General features: G+C 44.3%; 1 protein-coding gene across 1 annotated transcript in view; it reads left to right on the top strand.

Annotated features, from left to right (window-relative positions):
• Nucleotides 1-26,336, top strand: part of SPATA17 (spermatogenesis associated 17) — a 272,661-nt gene that overhangs the window by 232,694 nt on the left and 13,631 nt on the right. Inside the window, exon 9 of the mRNA XM_075337985.1 lies at nucleotides 3,755-3,881. Within this exon, the coding sequence (XP_075194100.1) occupies nucleotides 3,755-3,881 (127 nt within the window). The remainder of the gene's footprint in view (nucleotides 1-3,754; nucleotides 3,882-26,336) is intronic.

Genomic DNA, 26,336 nt, shown 5'->3' with positions numbered 1-26,336 from the left:
TGAGGCACAAAAAAATGTCCAGAAACTGTCAGCGGTGCGGGCTTCAAAGAAAAGACACCTGAAGTCGGCGCATGCGCAGATTGAGTTATCAGCTCAATGACAAGCTGAGATCTAATCTGCGCATGCGCCACCTCCGGGAACTACTTCCCTTAAAGTGCACCAATCACCAGGATTTTCCTATATAACCTAAAGCCAGTGCTATACTGGCACTATCAGGCTGATTCTATACATACCTTTAGTTGTCAGCTAAGATGTATATATTTTGAAACACAATCAAGTAAAGTTTGTAAAATCAGTATCTCTTTGAATGACAGCAGCTGCCGATCAGCTAATAGCTGGTGTGGGTATTCATAGTTACCTGTTATTTATGCTAATTCTATTATACAATCGATTTACTTTGTGACTAAAGGACCTGTGCTTATGTCATACCCATGTGACCAGAAGGGGCAGTGCCTCAGCCAATATAGCTGATACCAGGAAGCAACATTTTTCTGTTGGCTAAGGGCCCGCCCCTTCTGGTCAGATGGATAAGACATCAGCACAGGTCCTTCTAGTCACAAAGTAAATCGATTCCATAATAGAATTAGCATAAATAACAGGGGAGGAAATCACTTTGAATACCCACCCCAGCTATCAGCTAATCGGCAGCTGCTGTCATTCAAAAAGCTGCTGATTTTACAAACTTTACTTGCTTGTGTTTCAAAACCTATACATCTGAGCTGACCACTACAGGTATGTATAGAATCAGCCTGATAGTGCCAGCATAGCACTGGCTTTAGTTTGTATAGAAAAATCCTGGTGATTGGTGCGTTTTAAGTCCGCTGCTGGGACATCAATGGGTCGGAGGCAACGCATATGAGATCTTAAGCCAAGAGCTTCATGTGCGCAGATACCATTATTTGAAGCTCGCACCGCCGACATCTTCAGGATGGCCCCCGCAGCACAGCCCGCAGTGAGCACCAGCACAGCTCCCGCAGCACAGCCACTTCCTCCTGTGACCATTTTCCACCACCCCATCATAAACTACATTTGGATGATAAGATGCACCCCTTACGTTCCTCCCAAATTTTTGGGAGCAATAGTGCATCTTTTAATCCGAAGAAAAAAAACCTGTATCACTTAACATAATGATTTTTTTTTTTGTATAAACCATGCTGTTTTCCTGAGTCCGGTGTTGTTTTTCTCTTTTTCCTGCGCCTCTCCATTCATGAGATATGGTCTCATCTTTCCTGTATGTAAAGATACTCTCGTTAGCCAAGTGGGTGTGACTTACACACAGACCACACCTCCTTGGGTAACAAAAGAAAATGTATGTAAAAGGGTTAGAAGGCCGTATCTCAAGAATGGAGAGGCGTAAAAACAAAATAAAAGCAACGCCGGATTCAGGAGACCAGTGCCATTTACACCAAGTAAAGAATACATAACTATGGAAAGTGACTAGTTCTCATAAAAGTAGTGATTTAATTTATTTTTTAAACATTTTTAATCGACTTTGTATAGGACCTGTTAGGTTTTCTGACATGTCTGTTTTAAAAAATGTCCAGTTCACTTCAAACAAAAAGAATCCTAGAAGTTTATTTGTTTTTGTCTGAGCGTCATTCCTCCTAAAACTAATTAATTGACATCTACCATTTCCCCATGTAAAAAGTGTCCAACCAATATCAACACACCCTGTTGACAAGGGAAATAATGACAGTGAGCTGTCATTTTAGTCATACATTTCCAGGAGGAGTAACTGAAGAATGTCATTATTGAAGCACCACTTCATTGGGGGGAAAGGGGGGGGGGGTTCAGCACTGGAATGGCGCTTTCAATGAAAGCCTCCTCACCCTCCGGTGTTTTCATGCTTTTGACTCTGGCGCCATCTTGTGACTGTGACTTCTGACTGGCCGATGTCACAAGCTACCAATACAAGTCTATGAGAGCCAGTTGGAGGCTTTCATAGACTTGTATTGAGTTGTGACCTCCATGAAGGTCACAAATCACCGGAGACCGCCTGAAGCGGTGATGATGGAAGATGAAGATGCGGGAGGTTGGGTATAAAACAGGGGTCAGGGAACTTAGATTTAAAGCACCGCTCCAGCGGTACAATAAAAAAATAAAAAAAGCTGCAGTGGTGCTTTAAGAAAAGATGTTCCAGAATAAACACAATGGTTGCTCTGTAGTGCCAAACTGCGTGCTGCAAGCCTAGGTAGATTTGTCACTGCAGGATTAGAGCAGCACAGGGGCATTAAAGTTGGTGAGATAAGGTGATCCGGCCAGCCTAATAACAGAACTTACAATCTTTACAGTAAAGAGCTTGTAAGCGCTGCACTCCTTTGATAGGAAACCGGCCATCACTAATAAAGTGAAAAGTGGCCAGTAATTATGGCAATGAGTGCTACACAGTAGAGTTAAAAGTTAAATTGAAATTTTACAAGCTCTTTGCAGTTTTTCCTATTTAAGTAGATGTGACAACCCTTCAGGTTTTTGTTTATGTTTAAAAAAGTTGTGGAAATCCTGTTGAGACCCCAGATGGAACTACTTAATGCAGATTTCAATTTAGTCTTAATCCCATGTATATGGAACCTATGAAACCTATGATGGTTATGCACATAAAACAGAGGAGAGTCCTGCACCACTAATCTGTCTTGGTTATCTTGCGATTTCACCCACGTGCGGGGAGTGCAGCTCCAGCGTTCAAAATTACCCAGTTGCGGCGTGCAGGTCAGGAAAGGAAATCACATCCCAATAAGTCCAAGTAAGAAAGAAAACCTGACCGCAATCAGCTGCTGTGCCTGACTGGCAGGCGAAACGGCCGTCGTCCTCAGGTGAGGGATCCCGCATCCAGGTCTCCTTTCGCCTCTTTTACTCTGCACCTATGAATTTTGAATAAAGTATTCTCGGCACAGCAGCTGATTGCGGTCAGGTTTTCTTTCTTACTCGGACTTACTATGATGGTTATGCTAAGAATTAAGACTCTTGAACCCCATCATTGACCCCTAATACGTTCATTGGGAAGGTATATATCATAACAATGAAGACGATGGTGATGATGAAATGCACCTTACCAAGATAGTCGGAGGGAGTCAAAAATAATGGCCATGAATCTTGTTCAACCGGATGCGGATGACCCAATCATCATCGCTGTGAAGACTTTCTTCTCTTAGCATAAGTCATCCATACCTCTGTACGGATCAGACATTTCACTCCGTGCAGATTTTTGGCATAGTTGCAGCACTGACATCATGTCGACAGCGTAGCGGCCAAGCTTTGAGATCAGCATCTTTCATCTGTTTCAAAGCCGCTGAACTCACCAATTCGCGCTGCGCTGTCGATACCAAAAGCACCCGCGAAAACTCATCGGTGGACCCAGACCCAGTGAGTACAGCGTGAAATGCTTTTTTGTGCCAAATCTCGCCTGGGGACAACCATTAAATAAAAAGGGGCTTTTAAAGAATAACTAAACTTTTAAAAAAACTTTTCACAGTTCAGAAGTTTAGATTAGTGGGGGTCCGAATGCTAATACCTCAACTGAAGGCGAAAATAAAGAAGCAAATGGGATCAGCTGCTTTGAGACTGAAGATGACCTCAAAGACTCTGATTTTTAGTTTTGAAGGAAAGCCATTCTCCTTCAAAACTTCTCCTCCTTCCTTATAGTGATCAGTGGAGGTCTCAGCATCTGGACCCCCCCCCCCCAGTCAAAACATGCCATGTGCCAATACTTTAATGGTGGGACAACCTCTTTCATATTTTTTTTTTCTTCCTCTTTCAGATTTGTTCCATTTTCTTCCTTCCATAAGAATAAATCCTACGAACCCCTACTTCACACTTCCACAGAATACAAGCGGATTCCTGACTTATTTCGAGAGGAAGATCAAGTCAAATGGATTTCACACAAGGTAATATATTCTCAGACAATGGGTGTAGAAGAATAAAGATTCTCCAGGGTAACAAGTTAAAATGTAAAAAGTGTTCTTCTGGACAGGACATGACAAAGAAAGGCGAGAGAAAGAAGGAAAACATGGCAGACAGGGTCAATGTAAAGCCTGGGTGAGTCCACCACCAGATTGTGTCTTCACCTGATGTAACCGCTAGTACTGGCCAACTACGAAACGCACAACACACAGTTACAGAACAAAGATATTACGTTCAGACCTGGTTGTGCCTTCTGTACTTTCCCATACACCCTATTAGGGCTCCTGTATAATGCGTCAGGGTTGTCTCCTTATTTTTAGAGACTAGTGACAGGTTTTGGACTGCAGTCTCTCTTTTACGTCTAGACTCCTCCTTTAAATGAAGTTTCAATTCCGTTGGTGCTTTATGAGTTAACTAGAAGGTGGCCCAATTCTAATGCATCGGGTATTCTAGAATTTATTGTGTAGTTAATGTATGATTTTTGTTATATATATATATATATATATATATATATATATATATAGATGTTGTTGTGTGTAGTTGCCAGTGTTTGTGTAGGGCACTGTAAATGTTCTGGGTGTTGTCTGGGTGTGGGGGTGTGCGAGAGCGGTGTTGTATGTGTGTTGCGTTGTGTGTGTTGCGTTGTTTGTGGAGCGCTGTGTGTCTGCAGCATTCTGTGTGTGTGGTGCTGTGTGTGTTGCGCGGTTTATGTGGGTGTGGAGTGCGTGTGTGTGTGTTTTGGGGGAGGTATGTTTTGTGCAGTGTGTGTGTTGCGCGGTATGTACGTATATTTGTGTATGCCGCAGTGTTTGTGTGTTGGGTGTTGTGTGTGTGCGGCGTTGTCTGTGTGTGGGTGTCTGTGTAGGGCGGTGTTTGTGGTTCCCAGTGTGTGTGTGATGTGTTATGCGGTGCGCGTGTGGCGCTGTGTGTGTGTTTTGAGGGGAGGTGTGCACCCCCATCGTGCTCCATCCCCCATGCTGCGCACCCCCCATCGTGCTCCATCCCCCATGCTGCGCACCCTCCATCGTGCTCCATCCCCCATGCTGTGCACCCCCATCGTGCTCCATCCCCATCGTGCTCCATCCCCCATGCTGCGCACTCCCCATCGTGCTCCATCCCCCATGCTGCGCACCCACCATCGTGCTCCATCCCCCATGCTGCGCACCGCCCATCGTGCTCCATCCCCCATGCTGCGCACCCCCATCGTGCTCCATCCCCCATGCTGCGCACCCCCCATCGTGCTCCATCCCCCATGCTGCGCACTCCCCATCGTGCTCCATCCCCCATGCTGCGCACCCCCCATCGTGCTCCATCCCCCATGCTGCGCACTCCCCATCGTGCTCCATCCCTCATGCTGCGCAGCCCCCATCGTGCTCCATCCCCCATGCTGCGCACCCCCCATCGTGCTCCATCCCCCATGCTGCGCACCCCCCATGCTGCGCACCCCCATCGTGCTCCATCCCCCATGATGCGCACCCCCATCGTGCTCCATCCCCCATGCTGCGCACTCCCCATCGTGCTCCACAGTCACACATCAGACAGTATACACGCACACATCTGATCGCATACACTCACACCCCACTTCTCCCTGTGCCCTCCGGTGGGCGTTCCCAGCAGCTGTGCTGCACGCCGTGCTCCTCTGCCTTCTGCCGACACTCACAGATCCGATCGCATACACTCACACATCAGAACACACGCACACACCCGATCACATACACGCACACATCCGATCGCATACACGCACACACACACACACACTGATGATATCGCACATACGCGCTCACACACTCAACATCCGGAGATACCACATGCTTCCGGCCATGTGATCCTCCGGCAGGTCCTGGAAGGTCACTGCACGCACAGTATCGCCGCCGAGAAGTAAGCGATATCACTGGATGTTGTGAGCGTGTGGATGCGATCTGATGTGTGTGTGGTGTGTGTGAGAGTGACTGACTGTGATCTGATGTGTGTGTGTCTGTTCTTGTGTGTGTGTGTGTGTGTGTGTGTGTGTGTGCGTGTGTTCCGCTGCAGGACCTTGATGCGCTCACCTGCTCCCGGTCGGCGTCTGGTGAGTATGATCGGGGGTCTTCTTTCTTCTGTCTTCTCTCTTCTGGGGGTACCCGCTGCCTATAATGAAGTGTCTTGCAGTGTCTTTAACTCTTTCACTGCTGCATGACACTTCATTATTGACCGCAGCGTATGCCGGCTCCCTACACATGTGTACCGGGAGCCGATGTTCGCTCGTAACCATGATACACATCGTGTAACTAAGGGAAGCACTTCCTATAGTTATGCGATGTGTATCATGGTTACCAGCGTACACCGGCTCTGTCACGATCCCAGCATCGCAAGGTTATGTCCGCCGGGGGCGGGGCCGAGTGTGGCGGGGGAGAGTGGGCGAGGCGTCAGCATGAGCCGGTGTACGCTGGAGCGGGCGATGCGTGGGGAGGGCCGGGGCGAGCGGCTAATCCATGCGGGGGGGCGGGGCCCGGCCGAGGCGAGCGGCCAATCCGTGGGGGGGCGGGGCCAGGCCGAGCCCAGCGGCCAATCCGACAGTTGTCACGCTAACGACACTGTCACGGTGACACTGTCACCGTGACACAATTTTGGAGCAAGACAGACAGACAGATAGAATAAGGCAATTATATATATAGATGTCATTTTTGTTGCCAGCAGCTCTTAGCAGTGCAGGTCAGCTGTAGCTGCTATGAGCTCATGCCCCTTTAGGTTTAAATAATGGGGTTTTCCCAGCAGTCTTTGCTGCTGCTAGAATTCATTCTACTCTAGCCATCCTCGTGAAAGGAGCTGCTGAGGAATTGTCCTGTGACCATCCAACTTCTACTTTGAAGTCTGTCTGCAGCCATGGAGTTTGGTGTTCGTATCCTTCTGTTTTCCCCCTGTCTGTCCTTCCTTTCCCCTCGTGTTTATTAGTGCAGTGGTGAGACTAGTATCTCCCGCCGGCTATCTCACTAGCCAGGGTTCTATCAGGGCTAGTGAGGGATTAGGTATCCAGCTCGGTGACTGGCTGAAACAACCCATATAGGGACAATAGGGAGCTGAGGTAACAGCTTGAGGTGAGTTTAGAAGGTGTCCCCTCACCCCCCTCCCTAGCTACAGGGCCCACCGTTGTATAAGTGATCTGTTGTCTGCCTTGTTCGGTGTATGTTTTGTAGTGCATCAGACGCCTGTAGTTCTGGACGCCAGTGTCATGCAGTGCTTTCGGACTTAATCAACTCCGAGTGTGACACAATGGAGCAACTCTATAGTAGCCAGAATGGAGAGCTGCTAATAGTGGGGTCCTCCGGAACTTGTCATTTAATCATTTTGTCTATTTAATATATATCAATCTAATCAATACATTTGGTGTTAAAGGTGGCGATCTTGGGTATACATTTTATATCCTCTTTGATATTATTTGTATCCTGATTTACACCGCAGCGCCTCAGAGTTTCCCCCCCGTCCCCCTTATGATGCTTTAGGAGACGACACTGCCTCTTAATGAGATGCATGAGTTTTTAGGCCGTACACAAGGCTTTTACGATACACAATGCAGACAAATATCTAGGGCTCCACAGATTTAATTTCAGGAACCTAAGCATATTGCACAGAACATAAAACTGACCTTTACCGTCTGCAGCTCTCGGAATAGAGTGGGATGTGGAACACATCATAGATTTAATGTGGCACAGCGCTGTGTGCGGAGCTTGGGTGGGCCTTTGCCGGCTTGCCCATTGCACCCGATGATTGAATCTGCTGTCACCAGCATCCTGATAATAATGAACATTCAGCTTAACGACCGTGATTATGATTATCATAATTGATGTGCAGGTGCTGTGTGTGGGGATCATTACAGCTCAACTATATAGTGGAGAAACAGGACTTACTTATGGATCATATGGCTTGGCATAAAACGCGCCAGCTCCCCATGTAATTCCTCTGTACCGTATCACCTTTAACAATGGACTGAATGTCGTTATTGGGAATTGATCTGTATATTATCAGGATAGAAAATTTTAATATCTTGGATTGTTTCAGACTTTTGGTCGTAAGAAATATTCCTCTGTAATGCAGTTCATAAGTTGGATTTATACTGATTGATTAAAATAAGAAAAAATTCGGTTTTTTTTCCTCCAAAAGCAGCACCCAACTGGTCCACAGGCTGTGTATAATATTGCAGCTTCATACACTTTAATGTAGCTGAGCTGCAGTACCACACACTTCCAAAGCACAACCATACACTACCAAAGCACAGTTGTGGTGCTGTATCTGTGTAAATAGTACCCGCACTGTAACCACTCCTGTGATGGTGTGAGCACAGAAGCTGAAGTGTCAGTTGTATATTACAAAGGCCACGAACAGCAATCAATATGATCTTGCTGAACCCCTCAAAGTTATTAACAGCAACAGCATCTACGGGGTTATATTGCAGAATAGAGGTAAATCTGGTGCTTCATTGGTACTGATGAGTTGTCCGGGCAGCCAGGGGCTTAAACAAACCCCAAGGCTATAAAAATGGAAACAAAAGTGAGATAAATTTTCAAAAATAAAAACAAAATGGGAAAAAAAAATGTTTTACACAATGATTTGATCTGAGAAAACAATTTGTTTGGTTTTATTCCACCATCCGCCAAGAAACTAACATATATAAAATATGCAGAACAATAAATAGGAGGTATTGGTTTATATTTTGGCCAAATTATGCAATCCCACAACCCAACGTCAAGTGTACGCATGTCTTGTGGGTCCCTACACTACAGTAAAATAAGAAGAATAGCCAAAGAAACAAAACAATTTTTTACAAAATTGTGTTTTAATTCAATTATATTCATAGCAAAAAAGCAATGGTACTTACCAGCCAAGATCAGAGAAACAAATGCACAGACAGGATGCAGCAGACCCCTTTAATAAAAGAGGTAATACAGGTGCAAAATACTGATGAAACAACGACTCAACCTACCAGTTCATGGAGGAGGTGATTGCCCAGTATTAGAATTGCACACAGGTGAAGATTGCAGTAGGGCACAGATGCAGGCCTGGTGCAGTCAGGTCCATCAATGGTGGCTTTATAAACTAGGAGCCTATAACTCTGTGGTGCACTGTAAGAGTGTCGGGCAGCACGCCTAATCGAATAGTAGGGGCGTTTAATCCCTTCACAACTTTAGGTGTTCTGGTATGTCTTATTTTGAGGTGCCTTCCCGACCTTGGATGTACTAATAGTCCTGGTGATCATGCGCTGTGCCTGCACGATCGCCGCCGGGAGCTCGGCTTACGTGACACCCGAGCCCCGACTCTCACAACCAAGAGAGGTCCCTGTGCCGTTCTTGGCTGTTTAACCCCTAAATACTGCAATCAATAGAGATTGCAGCATTTAGGGGCTGGGAGTGGGAGTGCTCCCTCGCGACATCATGACGACCTCCAGGACTTACTCAGGACCTCACGGTCTGAAACACGTAAGCGGTGTGTATTGGTGCCAGTACCTTGTTCTATTTTATGGGCCATGTTTTTAATGATTTTTTGAAATAAAGGAATTTATTTTATCTGGACGAGTGCTGGATCTCCTTTTGCATACGAGTATCCTGGATTGCCCAGCGTCTTGTTTTCCCTGCACCACCCAGTATCAAGTGGATTCACAGCCAGTGATATGAACACAAAATAGGTGAGCGGAAAGAAACTACTATTTGAACTTGACAATGGACAGTGGACAGTAAAAGCGATGTCATTGGGGGTCACGGAATTTGTGACGCACATCCGGCCGCTTTAGCGATGTCATTGTGTGTGACACCTATGAGCAATTTTGAATTGTTGCAAAAACGTTCAAAATTGCTAATCGGTGACATGGGGGTCCCTTCCCAATTATCATTGCAGCTGCAAGTACGATGTTATACGTCGTTCCTGTGGCAGCACACATTGCTACGTGTGACGCCGCAGGAACGAGGAGCCTCACCTTACCTGCCGCCGCCAGCAATGAGGAAGGAAGGAGGTGGGCGGGATGTTACGTCCCGCTCATCTCCGCCCCTCCGCTTCTATTGGCCGGCCGCTTAGTGACGTCGCGGTGACGCCGAACGGACCTCCCCCTTGAGGGAGGGATTCTTCAGCAGTCACAGCGACGTCGCCGACCAGGTATGTGCGTGTGATGCTGCCATAGCGATAATGTTCGCTACGGCAGCAATCACCACATATCGGCCATACGACGGGGGCGGGTGCTTTCGCGCTCGACATCGCTAGCAATTGCTAGCTTCCCTTGAGGAAGTCACGAAACACGTGTCGGGGTTGGCAACGGACGCACCAACCACTTGGACTATACGGGCCCTTCACATTGAGGTATATTCATGCAGTATTCTGCCTGTGCTTTTAGTGGATATCCCACTCACTGCTTACAAGCCATTGTGTTGGCTCTTTATTTCCATACTCCTCCTGCGGTAGGAATCCCTATATCTATGCACAGTATATCTTCATCTAATGCCTCTATCAGCAACATATGTCCATAGATATCACAACATTGTATTATTTGCACTTGCATTTTAATATATGTTGTCTGCTATTATATGAAAGGTCCTGTACATGCACTGTCGCTTTCGGATTTTTGTGTTCTGCTGCCTTTATCTGGGATTGTCCCTGTTTTCTATTTTTCCCTATACCTTTGTTATGTGATTTTAACTTTTGATTAAATAAAATATCTTTTATATATTCTACTGTACTGGTCACGCTTTTTCTCCACGGGTGATTTGCCTACACTCGGTGGAGGGATCATTGGATTTGAGCTTTAATTATTTGACTGAATTTGAGAAATAAGATTTACTGTATCTTCTAGATCTGTGTCCTTAAAGAGATTCCAGGACACAGCTATCCGGGTGGTGCAGGAGCGGATGCGGCAGGAGGTATTGCTGGATTCAGTTGTCGTGTATGGCAGCTTTCATTTTTCCTCGTTCTCTCCTGGAATCATCACAGATTCTGGATGAAATACAAGCTCTAAAGCTTCATCGAGCTCAACATTAACTTCATATGATTATTGTAAACTGGACGGAGATCCTGAGGTCACAAGTCCAGGCATCCCCTGTGCTGTACAGATGGCGGAGGCACAACGTCGTGCCAACACAATTCAGAAACATTCATGAGAGTCTTTCATTTTTTCCAAACAAGCAGTGTGCAGCGTTCAATCAACAAAGATTGGATCCCCAAATATATTCATTTTTCATCACTATGTTTAAATATATTGTTATATGGCCGTGCCAATCAGATGGAGGGACAGTAGTTGTCTTTGGCTTGTCTACTTGATTTCTAAGTATTGCCTAGTCTTTTTCGAAAAAAATAACTAGTTACTTTGCCAAAGTAAATAACCAATGACAAGCTAGATCTCATCTTTATACTCCTCCTGTTAGTTGCTTTAGAGTTCAGGAAGCTAAGCACATTGCTCTGTAATGCATTAATAGACACATAGAAGCAAAACTATCATGCCCCAGACCAACGTTCAATTGTGGAGAAAACTTGTCACATGGAGTTTTGCTCAGAACTGGCCTAGTGTCATGGCCGGCATCAGACGCTGTTCACACGATTCTGATATTCCACCCTATGGTTTCTCTGGTGTTTCTGAGTTACACAGGCAGTCTCGGGCATCGACCAGCTGTGTGTTCATTAATGGTCAGGCTAGCAACAGTTAAGCTCTGCTAGCCTGGTATTTACCTCTCGGATCACATGTTGTTAGATATCTATCACATTTACTACCCACCTTTTTAAGATGGTGGAATCTTTCTTACCATGCCGACTATAGTTTATTGCTGTGTTGGTCTGTGTGCTTTTGTGTCTCAGACCTGCTGGTGACTATATTGTGTGGTGCTTGGAGTTGTTGTGGAATTCTCTAGTCGTTTTGTTGTTTCCGCCCTGCTTTTATTTGTTTCCTTACTTCTTATTGTCTTATACCTTTGTGTGAGCGTGGTGTGAGATAGAGTTTTGGTTCCCCTGTTTGTCTATCGCTGTTGGTTTTATCACACTCGGCCCTCTCCTGGGGTTGGGGGAGGAGGTATAAGATAATGGCTGGTCAGGAGCAGGGTCAAAAAGGTGGCTCAGACATCTTCACCTTTAGAGGTAACTCTGAGATAAGAGATCTCTAGGGTCCCCCTAGTATGCGGGCCAGTCTTGGAGCCCCTGTTCCCTGCTGTCCCTGATTATCATGACAAAATCCAAACTACTGTATATGTAATTTAGGCTACACATGTATTAAGGGTGGTGAGTACATCTATCCGCCATTCTATACCCTGATTACCCAGCTCTAAGAAATAGATTCATATCTCATTGCTGCCCATAAGTCACAAGTATTGCTTGTGAAATCTTGTGCATGCGCCAATTGTTCCTAGAGCATGAGCAGCACACTGCATTCAGTGAGCAAAGTCCTCCCTCCATAATGTATTTTCCATGCATCAGTCCGGAAACGTAGTGCACATATATATACGATTTTACTAAATCACTTGTCATGTGTGTTCCTGAAACGTAGTCTTAGGGGTACTTTGCACGTTGCAACATCGCTAGCATCAGCTAGCGATGCCGAGCGCGATAGCACCCGCCCCCGTCGCACATGCGATATGTGGTGATTGCTGCCGTAGTGAACATTATCGCTAAGGCAGCTTCACACGCACATACCTGGTCGGCGACGTCGCTGTGACTGCCGAACTATCTCACCTTCAAGGGGGAGGTGCGTTCGGCGTCACAGCTACGTCACTGCGACGTCACTAATCGGCCGGCCAATAGAAGCGGAGGGGCGGAGATGAGCGGGATATAACATCCCGCCCACCTTCTCCCTTCCGCATTGCCGTCGGGACGCAGGTAAGGAGATGTTTGTCGCTCTTGCGGGTTTACACACAGCGATGTGTGGACCTGCAAGAATGACAAACAACATCATACCTGCGGTCGACCCGACATTATGGAAATGACCGACGCTACACAGATCACTGATTTTCAACGCTTTTGCGATCGTTTATCGGCGCACCTAGGATTTACACGTTGCGATGTCGTTACCGGCGCCAGATGTGCGTCACTAACGACGTGACCCCGACAATATTTCGGATGCGATGTCACAACGTGCAAAGTAGCCCTTAGGATACAGTCACATATAGCAGTCACTATGGGGCGACAAACATTCACCAATGATTGCTTCTCAAAGCCCACTCGATTACAGAGGCGTATAATTATATTGTTAAAAGTAAAGTGTAAATTTCTGACTTATATGATAGAGCGGGCTTTCAGCTGTTATGGTCGCCGAGGAGCAGCGAGCATCCTGGAGTGGACCCACTGGACCGTACACCGGACACCTCTGCAGGAGCTAACCTGGAGCAAGCCCCTATACAGGGACTGTCAAGCGCAGGCAAAGGGAGGCTAAATGCACGATAGCCAGGACCAGTCATATGGGTTCTTACGGACAGGAGAGTCTCAGAAGTCCGGTATGGATTTGTTCAGACGTGGCAGGACGGAGATGGTGATTCAGAGGTGACAGGATGGAGGTGATGACTCAGACATGACAGCACGAAGGTGATGACTCAAACGTGGCAGCACGGAGGTGGTGATAACTACAGGCTCCAGGAAGAGACAGAGGTTAGCTGGTACAGGTAACTGACACTAGGACATGAGATGCAGGACTAGACACAGTAACGGGTATGGAACCTGAGAACTTGCGACGCGCTATGGATAGGCAACGTTGCTCAGGCACCTCCCCTACAGGGAGATTGGTGACTTCAAAAGTCACTTTCCAGGTAATAAGATGCCAGCCCTTTAAGAAAGGGGGCATGGTCACGCGCACTCTTCAGGCACTCTCAGAATGCCTGCGTGCGGCATAAGACCAGGAGGAGGCTGCGGCAGGTCCCGGGGCCTGGAACGAGCCTCATGAGCCCACCGAGCAGTTGAGGGGAACGGCGCCCCCAGTGAGGTATGAGAGCGGGGGTATACGGAGGCACCGGGACCGGGCACTACATCAGCCTCATACCACGCGAATACCAGGTCCTCAGTGGGCACTCAGTATCTGATACAATAGACTCTGTGTTAAGGATAAGTCCAGATGGATCTTGGCATGAAGCTGCCGTGATTTTCCAACAAAATTTGCATGTGATCTGTGTGTTTTTTCCTCTGATTTGCACTGCCGATGTAACCCCTATACATTAAATGGGTGAAAACCGCTGTGAAAATCTGCAACTCTTCCGAGGAAGGTTTGAAAATCCAAAACATGCCACTTATTTTCGTGCAGAATGTTTCACTACAAGTGGATGCAATTTGTAAATTATAATGTATAAATTATTGTGCAGCGCAAATCCATCACATCTCACATGATCAATGCAAACTTTTTTGGAATGAGGAAAGAGTTTGGGATTAACTTGTTATTATTTTTTTTCTTTGGGTGAATGTGTCCTTTAAAGGAGTTGTAGTAAGAAGACATGCATAGGATAGGACATACCTTTCTTTTCACTTTGGATCTAACCACTGGGACCCCATAGAGATCCTTAGAATGGGGCTTTGGTTCCCGAGAATGGCCAATCTTGAATAGAGTGGAGATGCGCATTAGCGGCCTTCCCTACATTAATTGTTTATGTGACTGCTGTAAATAGAAGAGTGCATGCACAACTCTGCTTAATTGAGGATGTATAGGATGCCATTCACGGGGTCCAAAGTCCTGTTCTTGTGATTTCTGGAGGACTGACATCTTGATAGGAAATAACTTTCAATGCTGGGAATGATCCCTTAAAGCAATACCAAAATTGGAGAGATTGTATGTAAAAGATGTAAAAAACAAATTTCTTGCAACAACTACTTTTGGAAATGCTGAATTCGACAGCTTCACCACATTTTCCCAAAAAGTTAAATTCACTGCAAATAAATGTGCATTAATGTTAATAATGGAAAGCTTGTAATTGCACTGGAGAGTGGAGGGTGAGAGGACCCCGCTGATCACAACACCTTACATTCTACAGGAGAGAGAGGACCTCGTTGATTATAAGAGCTTACACTCTACAGGAGAGAGACACGACCCCACTGACCACAACAGATTAAACTCTACAGGAGAGAGAGAGAGGACCCCACTGACCATAAGAGCTTACACTCTACAGAGGAGAGAGAGAACCCCGATGACAATAAGAGCTTACATTCTACAGAAGAGAGAGAGGACCCCACTGACCATAAGAGCTTACACTCTACAGAGGAGAGAGAGAACCCCGATGACCATAAGAGCTTACACTCTACAGGAGAGAGAGAGAGAACCCCGATAACCATAAGAGCCTACACTCTACAGGAGAGAAAGCCTTACCCAGTGACTCTGGAGGGGGAATATAACTTGGCCGTACAATCTGTGCTCCACTGGGGTACTGATCTGTGATGTCTCAGATACTGACCACTACTGTACAAGGTGTGATAATCTGTTACATGTCGTAGCTGCAGGGCATTATTTGGGGGCCCATGCAGCTACACAAAATGATGTTGGACTGGTCTTTGATGCTACAGCAGTGTGGGAAATGATGTTGGGCAAGTTCTTTTGTGAAATAGAAATTGAATCTCAAATTTCCATAAAACAAAATCCGACTCTTACTCGATCTTCCATAGATCGATCCAATCATCTCTACTGTCCAGTTATTGCATCATTTACCTGTGCCTGTGCTTGGGTTATGTTCGTATAGCAACCCACAAAGGATAAAGGTAACACACTAAGAAACTGCAACTGACCCTGCCAGTTCCTGTACAGACTAGAGATCCCAACCAAGCAGTCCATAGTGGTTTCCTTCTGTGGGAGTTGGAATAGCCCTGACCACAGACTAAATGATGGCAACTCAGGCCTATTCTGCCTGATCAGCTGCCAAGCACTTTGAGTTCCTCCTAAGGAACCGGAGGGCAGAGCAGAGAGCAAATTACCTACAGAAGAGAAGGTGCTGAAGTAGAAAGTGATCATAAGACAAGCAACAAAATACCTGAGAGGATAAATATTGCTAAAGAATATGGCGCCTACTTACTGACTAAAAACATAAGAAAGGTGCAAAGTGGAGAACAAAAGGATCTGAGAGAGGTGTCCTAGCTGGTTTTCCACTGACTGGAAGAACTCAAGAACTCAAGAGTTCAAATCCAGACACATGACAGTTTGTAGCTCTACCTGTGCCTGTGTTTAGACCTTTACCTTGTACTTGTTCTGGTACCTGTTTCTGTGCCTGTGTTTGTAGCTGTACCTTGACCTGTATTTGTTCTGGTACCTGTGCCTGTGTTTGTAGTTGTGCCTGTGTTTATAGCTGTACTGGTGCCTTTGTTTGTAGCTGTGCCTGTGTTTGTAGCTGTGCCTGGACCTGTGCCTGTGTTTGTACCTGTGCCTGTGTTTTAGACCTTTATCTGTGCCTGTGTTTGCAGTTGTACCTGTGTTGGTGTCTGTATCTGTGCCTGTATATGGAGCTGTAATTGAGCCTGTGTTTGTAGCTGTACCTGTGTTTTTTTCTGTATTTGTGCCTCTGTTTGTAGCTGTACTTGTACCTGTGCCTATGTCTGTACCTGTGCCCGTAGTTGTAGCTGTATGTGAGCCTGTGTTTGTAGTTGTACCTGTATCTATGCCTGTGTTTGCAGTTGTACCTGTGTTGGTGTCTGTATCTGTGCCTGTATATGGAGCTGTAATTGAGCCTGTGTTTGTAGCTGTACCTGTGTTTTTTTTCTGTATTTGTGCCTCTGTTTGTAGCTGTACTTGTACCTGTGCCTATGTCTGTACCTGTGCCTGTAGTTGTAGCTGTATGTGAGCCTGTGTTTGTAGTTGTACCTGTATCTATGCCTGTGTTTGTAGTTGTGCCTCTGATTGTACCTGTAACTGTACCTGTGTTTGGGTTTGGACCTGTATCTGTGCCTGAGTTTGTAGCTGTACCTGTGCTTGTGTCTGTGCCTGTATTTTTAGCTTTACTGAGACTGTGTTTGCAGCTGTATCTTTACCTGTGGCACAGTCATTTCCTTATGTGCATACCCTACCTGGCCTTACTGACAGTGCATCTGTTAAAATGACTCTGTGATGTGACAAAAATCATCATCTACCCTAAAAGAGTCAAAATGGAAGAAATCAATCACCCAATAAAACTCCAGATCCCAGCAACTGAATATTAATCAGACTTCTAGAGTCCTAGCTACTGGATTGAGCAGTGTCTTGTCATCTTGTCTATCTCCTAATGCTGCACGTAATGCACCAAGACAGAATGACAATCACAGCACAACCGCCCATCAGCTGCAATTAATCTTTTATTTAACGTAGACAAGGAGGGAAAAAAAACTCCCATCATCCCCTTTTGAAGACTAAGGGACCCTGTTTTTGATGTTTGCATTTTGAGCAAAATTGTCCCTACCAGTTCTGACAAATTGAAACACCAGGCTAATTATGGCAGCTAATGAAGTGTGGGGACTGGTCACAGCTTGTCGCGAAACTGTTCCTTCAGCTCGGATTACACTTTCATCAATCACTTTTTTAAACTGATCCAGAATTGCTTCTGCCGAGTGCCTGGCATTTTTAATGCTGTTTCTGTAATTGCTTTTCTCCCCAAAGCTTAGACTGTTTTTTTTATTATTTCTTTTAAATATTACATGTGTAGGACGGAACCTGCAAAGTAGTGTTTATAAAAAATATTTTCAAAACTGTTATTGCCTCGATCAGTGGATCAGTTCTTAATGTTTACGTAATTGTTTGTGAAGTATGATCAAAGGAAAGTGTAGGTGTATTGCAATCTTACAAAACATGGCTCGTTACTGAACGTTATAAATACCATAGCCACCATGAATTTGAGTGATATAACAGAAGGCTTCGCGGACCATCATTCCTAAAAAATTCTCTTTGACTTTTCACTTTTCCGATTGGTCAAGATCATTAGAGAACACTCTGGTCAAAATGGTTCGAGCTCGGTTGAAAATTCAAGTTTTGGTTGAAAATTGTTCCGTCTTCAACGCCAACACAATTTGGATACCTTCGACTTCTTTCCGCCCTCCTTTGTGTGTCTCAGTAGGTCATGGTGTCATTCTGCCTCCGGTGTGTAAGTAGAAACTTAGCATATCATCTGTCTTGGAACCTTATATAGAAAGCCGTCCAAGTTGGGGTTGTTGAAGAAGTTGAAGACGTTTTTCTTTGGTTAAACTCTTGAAAAGTATAGTTTCTCCTTTCGGAGACCCAGCTGATGCCCAGGAATTCTTACAGATATTTTCCCTGGACAAGGAATGTGCCAAGATTAAGACCATAAGGTCGAAACGCAATGGCTTTTAATCTTGAGAATTTACTTTTTTAGTTCCAATTAGGTTTTATTGTGAATTTCCACATAGAGCAACGCCATTATTACAAACCATTCCAACAATTGTATAAACTCGTTTACACTGACAAGGCGTGTACTTGCATAGGCATAGTTATAATTTGCATTACAGCAATAAACATGAATTACACAATTCCCCCGTGGAAGCACGAGAGTTTTCAGGATAGAAAGGAAGTTAGAAAAGATCTACCGTAAGTTACAAATGGAGTGGGTAGGGGGAAATTAGACAAGGACTTGAAAGGGAGGGTCAAGAGGGATCATGGGTTGAACAAATAGGGAATAGAAAATAGGGAAGTCTGAGGGATAATGAATGTGCCATCCCGACCACGCGAGCACCCCCCCAGACAAGGGAGAGTCAATTCCAACTCATACTCAATCCCCTTTGGCTAGCCATGAGTCTCTATTAGGTGAATCCCTGAATAAGATCCATGGAGTTCACAGGTCAAGAACTCTCAGAGATGTATCCGTGGCCTATCAGAGCCTCCATTCTGAGCATGTTGGTTAATTCTGTAATCATGTCCGACCTAGTGGGTGTCTGTGTCTCCTTCCATAATCTAGATATGAGTCTTCTCGCCACCCCTAGGACGTACCGGAGGAGACTTTTCTTGAATCTAGAAATCGAAAAATTGCAGAGCGATAAAAGTGCAAGCTCTGGGGAGGGAGTGACTTTGCAGGTGCAGAGCTGATTAATGAAATCAAATGTTGCCATCCAAAAGCCTCTAATGAGTTTGTATAACCACCAGATGTGGACATACGAACCTCTTTCCTATAAGCATCTCCAACAGGTGTCCGAGAATTTACTTTTTTTATTTAGGTTCCTGTAATAAACACCAAGTTTTTAGGGTCTGAAATTGGAGCTCATCCTATCCAAGAAAAACCCTACTTATGAGAAGTAATAACTCCAAAACAGCTGTTTCTAGTTGGATGCCTCTTGCTTGACTATTATTTTTAGACATATTGCAAGGCTTTATTATTGGCCAGCCAATGGCTTATGAGATAGCTACTTATAGGTGCCACGATAGACACCGTTATCCAACTAACAGCATTTACTCTGCACTCATTACCTGTATTAATTGCACCTGTTTGAACTTGTTACCAATATAAAAGACACCTGTCCACACACTCAATCACACTCCAGCCTCTCCACCATGGCCAAGACCAAAGAGCTGTCTAAGGACACCAGGGACAAAATTGTAGACCTGCACAAGGCTGGGATGGCCTACATGATTATAGGTAAGCAGCTTGGTGGGAAGGCATCAACTTTTATTAGAAAATGGAAGAAACACAAGATCACTGTTAATCTTACTTAGTCTGGGGCTTCATGCAAGATCTCACCTCGTGGGGTAAGGATTTTTTGAGAAAGGTCAGGAATCATCCCAGAACTACATGAGAGGACCTGTTAAATGACCTGAAGAGAGCTGGGACCACAGTTTTAAAGATTACCATTAGTAAGACACTACGTCATCATGGATTGAAATCCTGTGGGGCACACAAGGTCCCCCTGCTCACGTCAGTACATGTCCAGGCCCATTTGAAGTTCACCAATGACCATCTGAGTGATCCAGAGGAAGCATGGGAGAAGGTCATGTGGTCAGATGAGACCAGAATAGAACTTTTTGGTATCAACTCCACTCGCCGCCCTGTTTGGAGGAAGAAGAAGGATGAGTACAACTCCAAGAACACTGTCCTAACTGTGAAGTATGGGGTTCCAAACATCATACTTTGGAGGTGCTTTTCTCCAAAGACCTAGTGGCCTAGCCAGTCTCCAGACCTGAACTCAATAGAACATCTTTGTAAGGAGCTGAAACTCAATGTTGCCTAGTGACAGCCCCGGAACCTAAAAGATCTGGAGAAGATCTGTATGGAGAAGTTGTCAAAATCCCTGCTGCAGTGTGTGCAAACCTGGTCAAGATCTACCGGAAACGTCAAAGCTCTGTAACTGCAAACAAAGGTTTCTACCAAATATTAAGTTCTGTTTTTCTATTGTATCAAATACTTATTTCATGCAATGAAATGCAAATTAATTCATACAATGAGATTTTTCTGATTTTTTTTATTGTCAGTCACAGTTGAAGTTACCTACAATAAAAATTACAGCCCTCTCCATTCTTTGTAGGTGGGAAAACTTGCAAAATTTTCAGATGATCAAATACTTATCTTCTCCACTGTATCTTTGTGATCAGCAGGGGTTTTTTTTTAGAAATATTAAAATTAAATTCTATCAAAATTTTGTGTGATTCATAAGGATCCCGATGGGCCTCATATAAAGTCATGATGTGCATCACAGGATCTATCTTTGAGGAAGATGCTAGGAGATGGAGGAAGAGGAAACACTGGACCGAAAAGACCCCTGGACTGGGGCTGTGAGGTGGGCCGGATGAAGAAATTTTTTTTTAATTCAGTTTTATCTGTTTTTATTATTATTATGCTCTGGGGGGTTGGAGAGGCTTCATCGCATGATAATGAACATTGGATTTGTATTGACTACATTGACTGTGAATCGTATTTCCCAGCCTAATTTGAGCAAATCTGAATTTCAATTTTGGCAAATTTGCTATCTTTAATTTCAAAACACACTCACAAGGAACGAGGGGTCCGCTTCAAAGGAATTGTGGTATTACAGGGCAGCCATTCAGGCGAATGTGATACCTTGATGTCATGAGTCCGCTCTTACCGCTATCCTCACCGCTATAACTACTGGTAAACACAGAAGCCTTTTACAGAATATTACTTGGATGATTCCTCCTCAATATTTTGCTCTTTTAAGTGACCTTTAATGCGTCTTTCCCAAACAAGAAAAAATAAATAAAAAAACACTTCTTAAAATACATAAATGCAGTCATAAAAGCAAGACGTCTTGTGTACAGAAAATTACAAGTCAAGTCATGAAGCGTAATGTGGCGGAATAGATGAGGCGGCTCTGCTTGTTTAGTAAAACACTTTGCATCTGACATATTTCACCGAATGCACTTTCAGTAGTTTGCAGCACTCGTGATATGGCGTTCGTTACCGCGAGCTAATTAGCATGATATATACTCAGGATAAATTCCTAGGTCATTAATGTAAATGTAAATTGTAAGGTCGTGCAGAATTACATGCTTTGTGTTCAGAAAATTCAGGTTAGCCACTCAATGATAGTAAATTACGCCATGCTTAATAAATCCATACAGTTTGCCGGTGTAGAGTCCTTTCCTGCTCTTCTAATTTCATTGTTATTTTTATTGTATCGCTGCAATTCACATTCAGGATGAATTTTTAAGAGCAATTTCACCCAAATGTCATGAGCAGTCATAGAGTAACGTCACATCATCAACGGATATCGGAGAAATCTGAGGATTGGGTCTCGTGCACACGGCCGTATTCTACTTTTTACGACCCCCGAGTTCTGCTAACCCATAATCCAAGATTTCTATAGGTTCATGGACCTTCACTGTACAATCCTATGCTTCCGATTTCATAAGAAGTCATATGGAACAGTCTTCTGCCGTAAAAATGTTCTTACTCTTCATCAAATGCCATGCGTATGGAGATATAGCTGAATATATGGCATCCAATAAAGCGTCCGGAAATTGTCAACTTCAATAGTTCACTATAGGGACAAAATTCGTAAGTGACCATGCAACGGTCACAAAAAATCCAATTATATATTTTTTTTAGACATTCATAAAGTCAGTTGTGAAGTTTTATCCCCCGAGGGAATATTAAAATCACTGTTCTCCCCATTTCTAATGAGGAGTGAGGATTTCTGCGGTTTCAGAGTTTTAGCTTAAAACTAAGTTGTTGTTTTTTATATTATGGCCCTGACAAATGTAATATGTGCTAATTAAAGGGAACCTGTCAGTCACCTACTCATCTGCGGGGTGGTCTGATCCGGTTGGGTCTATTGGGCATCACTGTATATGCCCAATGGACCCGCTGTCAATGTAGCACGTCATACCCAGCTGCACCGCTCGCCACGCTGCTATACTGTATGAGGACTCCCTGCACGCACACCGATGAAGGTCTTTTGACCGAAATGTCTGTTCTTGTGCTGGTCCTACAAATTCTTCACAATAAAAGACACTGTTCACATTGATCTTGAGTTCCAAGTTTCTACTTCTACTTGAGACGGTTTAGGATCCTACTTGTGCACCCCCATCCAGAACTTTCATGTGTATCAACTCACATTGGGCATTACTAGTCTCGGTCCAGCACCTTCTCTATTCTTGCGATCGCTGTCCTCCTTCCCGGCCCCATGTGGATGACGCATCCTACATCATCCACAGAGAGTCTTTCATAGTGCTCCTGCACAGCACACTTCTCTCTGCCTGCTGCTACCCCCCCTGACAAAGGCTTTTTCTTGCCAAAACAGCCGTCGGGTGGACGCCGGTCTCAGGCCTCTCCCGGTCTCTTCTCAGGTATGTCCACAATCATAGGGCATTGACCCTTTTTTGAGTCTATGTCTGTGGTATATTGGGCCTAATATATATTGTGCTAATCATAGCAAATATGACAACGTAGTGACTAGCTTTTTTCACACGTGACCTACTGTTTGCCCATACACATGCCTGTTATCACTGGTAAATCTGATTTCTATACTATGTATATTTTTTTACCCTCTATACTGTGTATATGACAATCAAAATAATTTCTATGATTCTTAAATGATTGTTATTTCTACTTGCCGGGAATTTCTGACATCGGTGTTCTTCTTGTGATTGTGCCGCTCACCATTCACCTTTAATAAAGTCTTTCACATTCAGCAATTGGGCTTTGTTGGTCGTTTTTTCTTCTTTTTTGTTTTGTTATGGCTTTCCACGACTTGTCCTAGTCCGTTCCAACTTTACATACTATGATTTTTCTTACTACCTTATGTATTAAATATTGGAGATATGGATTGGTTGAGAGCTTTCTTTAATAGATCAAAGTATTGTAGTGCACATGCACTGGCGGTCTTTGACCTTTCCCCGCACTTGCGCATTACAGTACTTTGCTTTGTCCGCAGCAGGGCAGAGAGAAGTGCACAATGGAGGCCTCTGTGGGGATGACATAGGATACATCATCCACACAAAGCAGGGAAAGAGGTTGATGATCACAAGCAGGGATGAGGCGCCAGATCTGATCAGACTGTACTAGACTGCCCCGTAGGTGAGTAAGTGACAGGTTCCCTTTAAAGGAATCATTCAGGACTCGGAAAATTTGTCTGCTTTTTTCAAAACAGCCACACAGCTTGTATACAGGTTGCGTGTGGAATTGCAACTCAGTGACAGCACAGTGGCTCAGTGGTTAGCACAGTGGCTTTGCAGCTCTGGGGTCTTGGGTTGAAATCCCACCAAGGACACCATCTGCAAGGAGTTTGTATGTTCTCCCCGTGTTGGTGTGGGTTTCCTCCGGCTTCTTTGGTTTCCTCCGACACTCCAAAGACATATTAATAGGAAATTGATTATGAGCCCCAATGGGGAGAGTGATGATGATATCTGTAAAGTCCGGTTGAATTACTGGCGCCTTGTAAGTGATATAAAGCTTTAGTTCAACAGGTGGACAGGTGAGGAGCTTCTTTTGGAAAAACAACATACTGTATATGCTTCTCTAATCCTGCACTACCCCTTTAACAAATTTGCAAATTTAACATTAATACATGATTGCCTGAAGATCTTATTTATATTTACCTTGTTGGCTTGTATATAGTAGGACATTGCATGTGCTATAATTCCCTTAAAGAGGAATTCCCATCTTGTATCTTTGGATAAAGCGGTATAAGAAAAAGAGAAATGCCACGCTGCCGTAGTAAAGAACAATCCAGGATTCTTTACTGATGATCTTATTTTTCTGTGTTTCGCAAAGTCTTTTCTCCTCCTTCAGGAATATATCACATCTTGTATCTTTGTCTCATATGTAAAAGAGATTCAGGTCCCACCAATCGAATTTGCCTCTATCTCTAAACCAGGTCCTGAAGGGCGCCAGAAAAGTGGTCAGAATTCCCTTTAATTTGTATGGGAATTCTGCCCACTTCTCCATCGCAGTGCACAACGGAACCTGTTCTTGAGATACAGAAGGGTCCCCTTCATGGGACCCACATATTAATATCCTATTGGCAGATCATAATTTTACAAGATGTTAATACCTTTTTAAAGTGTCATTATTAATACAAATTAAATCCCTTCTCAGCTGTAGCTCTACATTTGATATAGTATATCCAGAAATGTTTGATATAACCTGTGTATTTTACATCCTTTTCTTTCTATCTGACTTGTTTGAGTGTGATGTAAGAGCTGTACTTTGTACCCTTTAGCTTTAGTCAGATGTGTCTCTTCTGCTGCCTCCTGTCCACTCCCACAGCATGTAATCACTGTGGGAGAGTTGCTGCAGCTTCATCTCCCTCCTTCCTCTTTTTTGCAAAATTTTTTTTGTATCACTCAAAACTAGTGATGGGCAAACCCAGACTGTAAATGTTTGGATATGTGTGGGTAATCTAGTGCCTATGCACCAATCCCAGACCTGGATGACAAAATATATAATTGGGGGAGGAAGAAATAAATATAAAGGAAAAAAATATAAAGGAAAAAGAAAGAAAATAGGAATAAAGCAGGCACGTTATACTTAGAGCTTCCCTTACGGCTTTAACCCTACTTCTGGGGCTGCTCGTTAACGTCATGCATATGCACTGCTTTCACTCGCCCACCAGCTGTTCTGGCCTCTGTGATTGGTTGCAGTCAGACCACGCCCCCACCCTGTGTGACAGCGTGTCAGACTGCATGCAATTGCACCCAATGTCTGTGTATGTATAGTGGCATAAAAATAAATAAATACAAAAATTTGCATAGGATCCCCCCATATTATGATACCCAGCACAGATAAACTATACAGCTACAGGCTGCAGCCCCTAACCATGTGCTTATCTTGGCTGTGTATCAAAATAAGAGGGACCACAATGTGGCTTTTTTTAAAATTATTTAAATAAATAATTTAAAAAAACGGCATGCGGTCCCCCAAATTGATACCCAGCAATGATAAAGCCATCATCTGGGGGCTAGTATTCTCAGGCTGGAGAGGCCCATGGTTATTGGGCCCCCACAGCCTAAAATAGCAGCCAGCAGCTGAACAGAATAATTGCATTAATTAGATATGACAATCCCTGCACTTTATACGGCTCATCACAATTGCCCTGGTGCAGTGGCAATCTGAGTAATAAGGAGTTAATGATAACTCACAGCTGCCATTAAGCCCTAGATTAGTAATGAGAGGCATCTGTGAGACCCCCTATTACTAATCTGTAAGTGAAAAAAATAAACACAAACACTAACAAAATCCTTTATTTGAAATAACATGCAAAAAAAACCACCCTCTTTCACCCCTTTGTTAACCCCAAACACTCAGTTTCGACGTAATCCACCTGAGGTCCCATGCTAATTCTTGATTTGCTACATACTGAAGTCACAGTTTGTGGGCACAGAACATGTCCACACACTGTGAGCTTTAGGCAAACACTGACTGAGCCCCAGCGATGAGTGGTGACGTTGCTCAATTTATTTGTGGTCACAGTTGGGGGTTCCAACGGTACCCCACCTGTGACAGCAAGTAAACTGACCTCAGGTGACCTCATTAACACTAGAAGTCCCAGAGAGGGGTCATTTGACATTTCTACCATTGGAACCCTATGGAGCTCGAAATTACTGGGACTTCTAGTGTTAAACTCAGTGACCTCACCTCAGGTGAGGTCATAAATTCACAGGCCTGTATTTCCTGGCAGAAAACCACATTATTTTGCCAAGAGATGCAGATTTGTTGCTGAAATTTATACACCATTTTCCTGCACCAAATCTACACCTCCTGGCAAAAAATTGCATCAAAACCATATGTGCGGGTTTTTTTAAAATCCGGTTGGACCCGCTGATTCCAGATATCTGCAAGTTCGCCCTAACTATAAGTTAAATAGAAGTAAAATGATTAGATAAAAATACAGATCATTTTTTTTTCTTAATATAGAAGAAACAGTTTAAGCATGTGAGGCAGTGACAGGGGTAATATTTGAAGACCGCTATGTGTCCCCCAGAATGTGTCTGGAAACCCTCTGAGTTTGCTATAGCTATTACTGGGAGTATAGCACAAAGGGTAACAGGGAGACAGATCCCTCCTCCCAGTCCAGGTTTTGTAGCAATCCTCATGTCCGGCATTTTCATT

This window comes from Anomaloglossus baeobatrachus, chromosome 3, assembly GCF_048569485.1.
Source record: "Anomaloglossus baeobatrachus isolate aAnoBae1 chromosome 3, aAnoBae1.hap1, whole genome shotgun sequence".
NCBI lineage: Eukaryota > Metazoa > Chordata > Amphibia > Anura > Aromobatidae > Anomaloglossus > Anomaloglossus baeobatrachus.
This window is presented reverse-complemented; position numbering and strand designations above follow the sequence as displayed.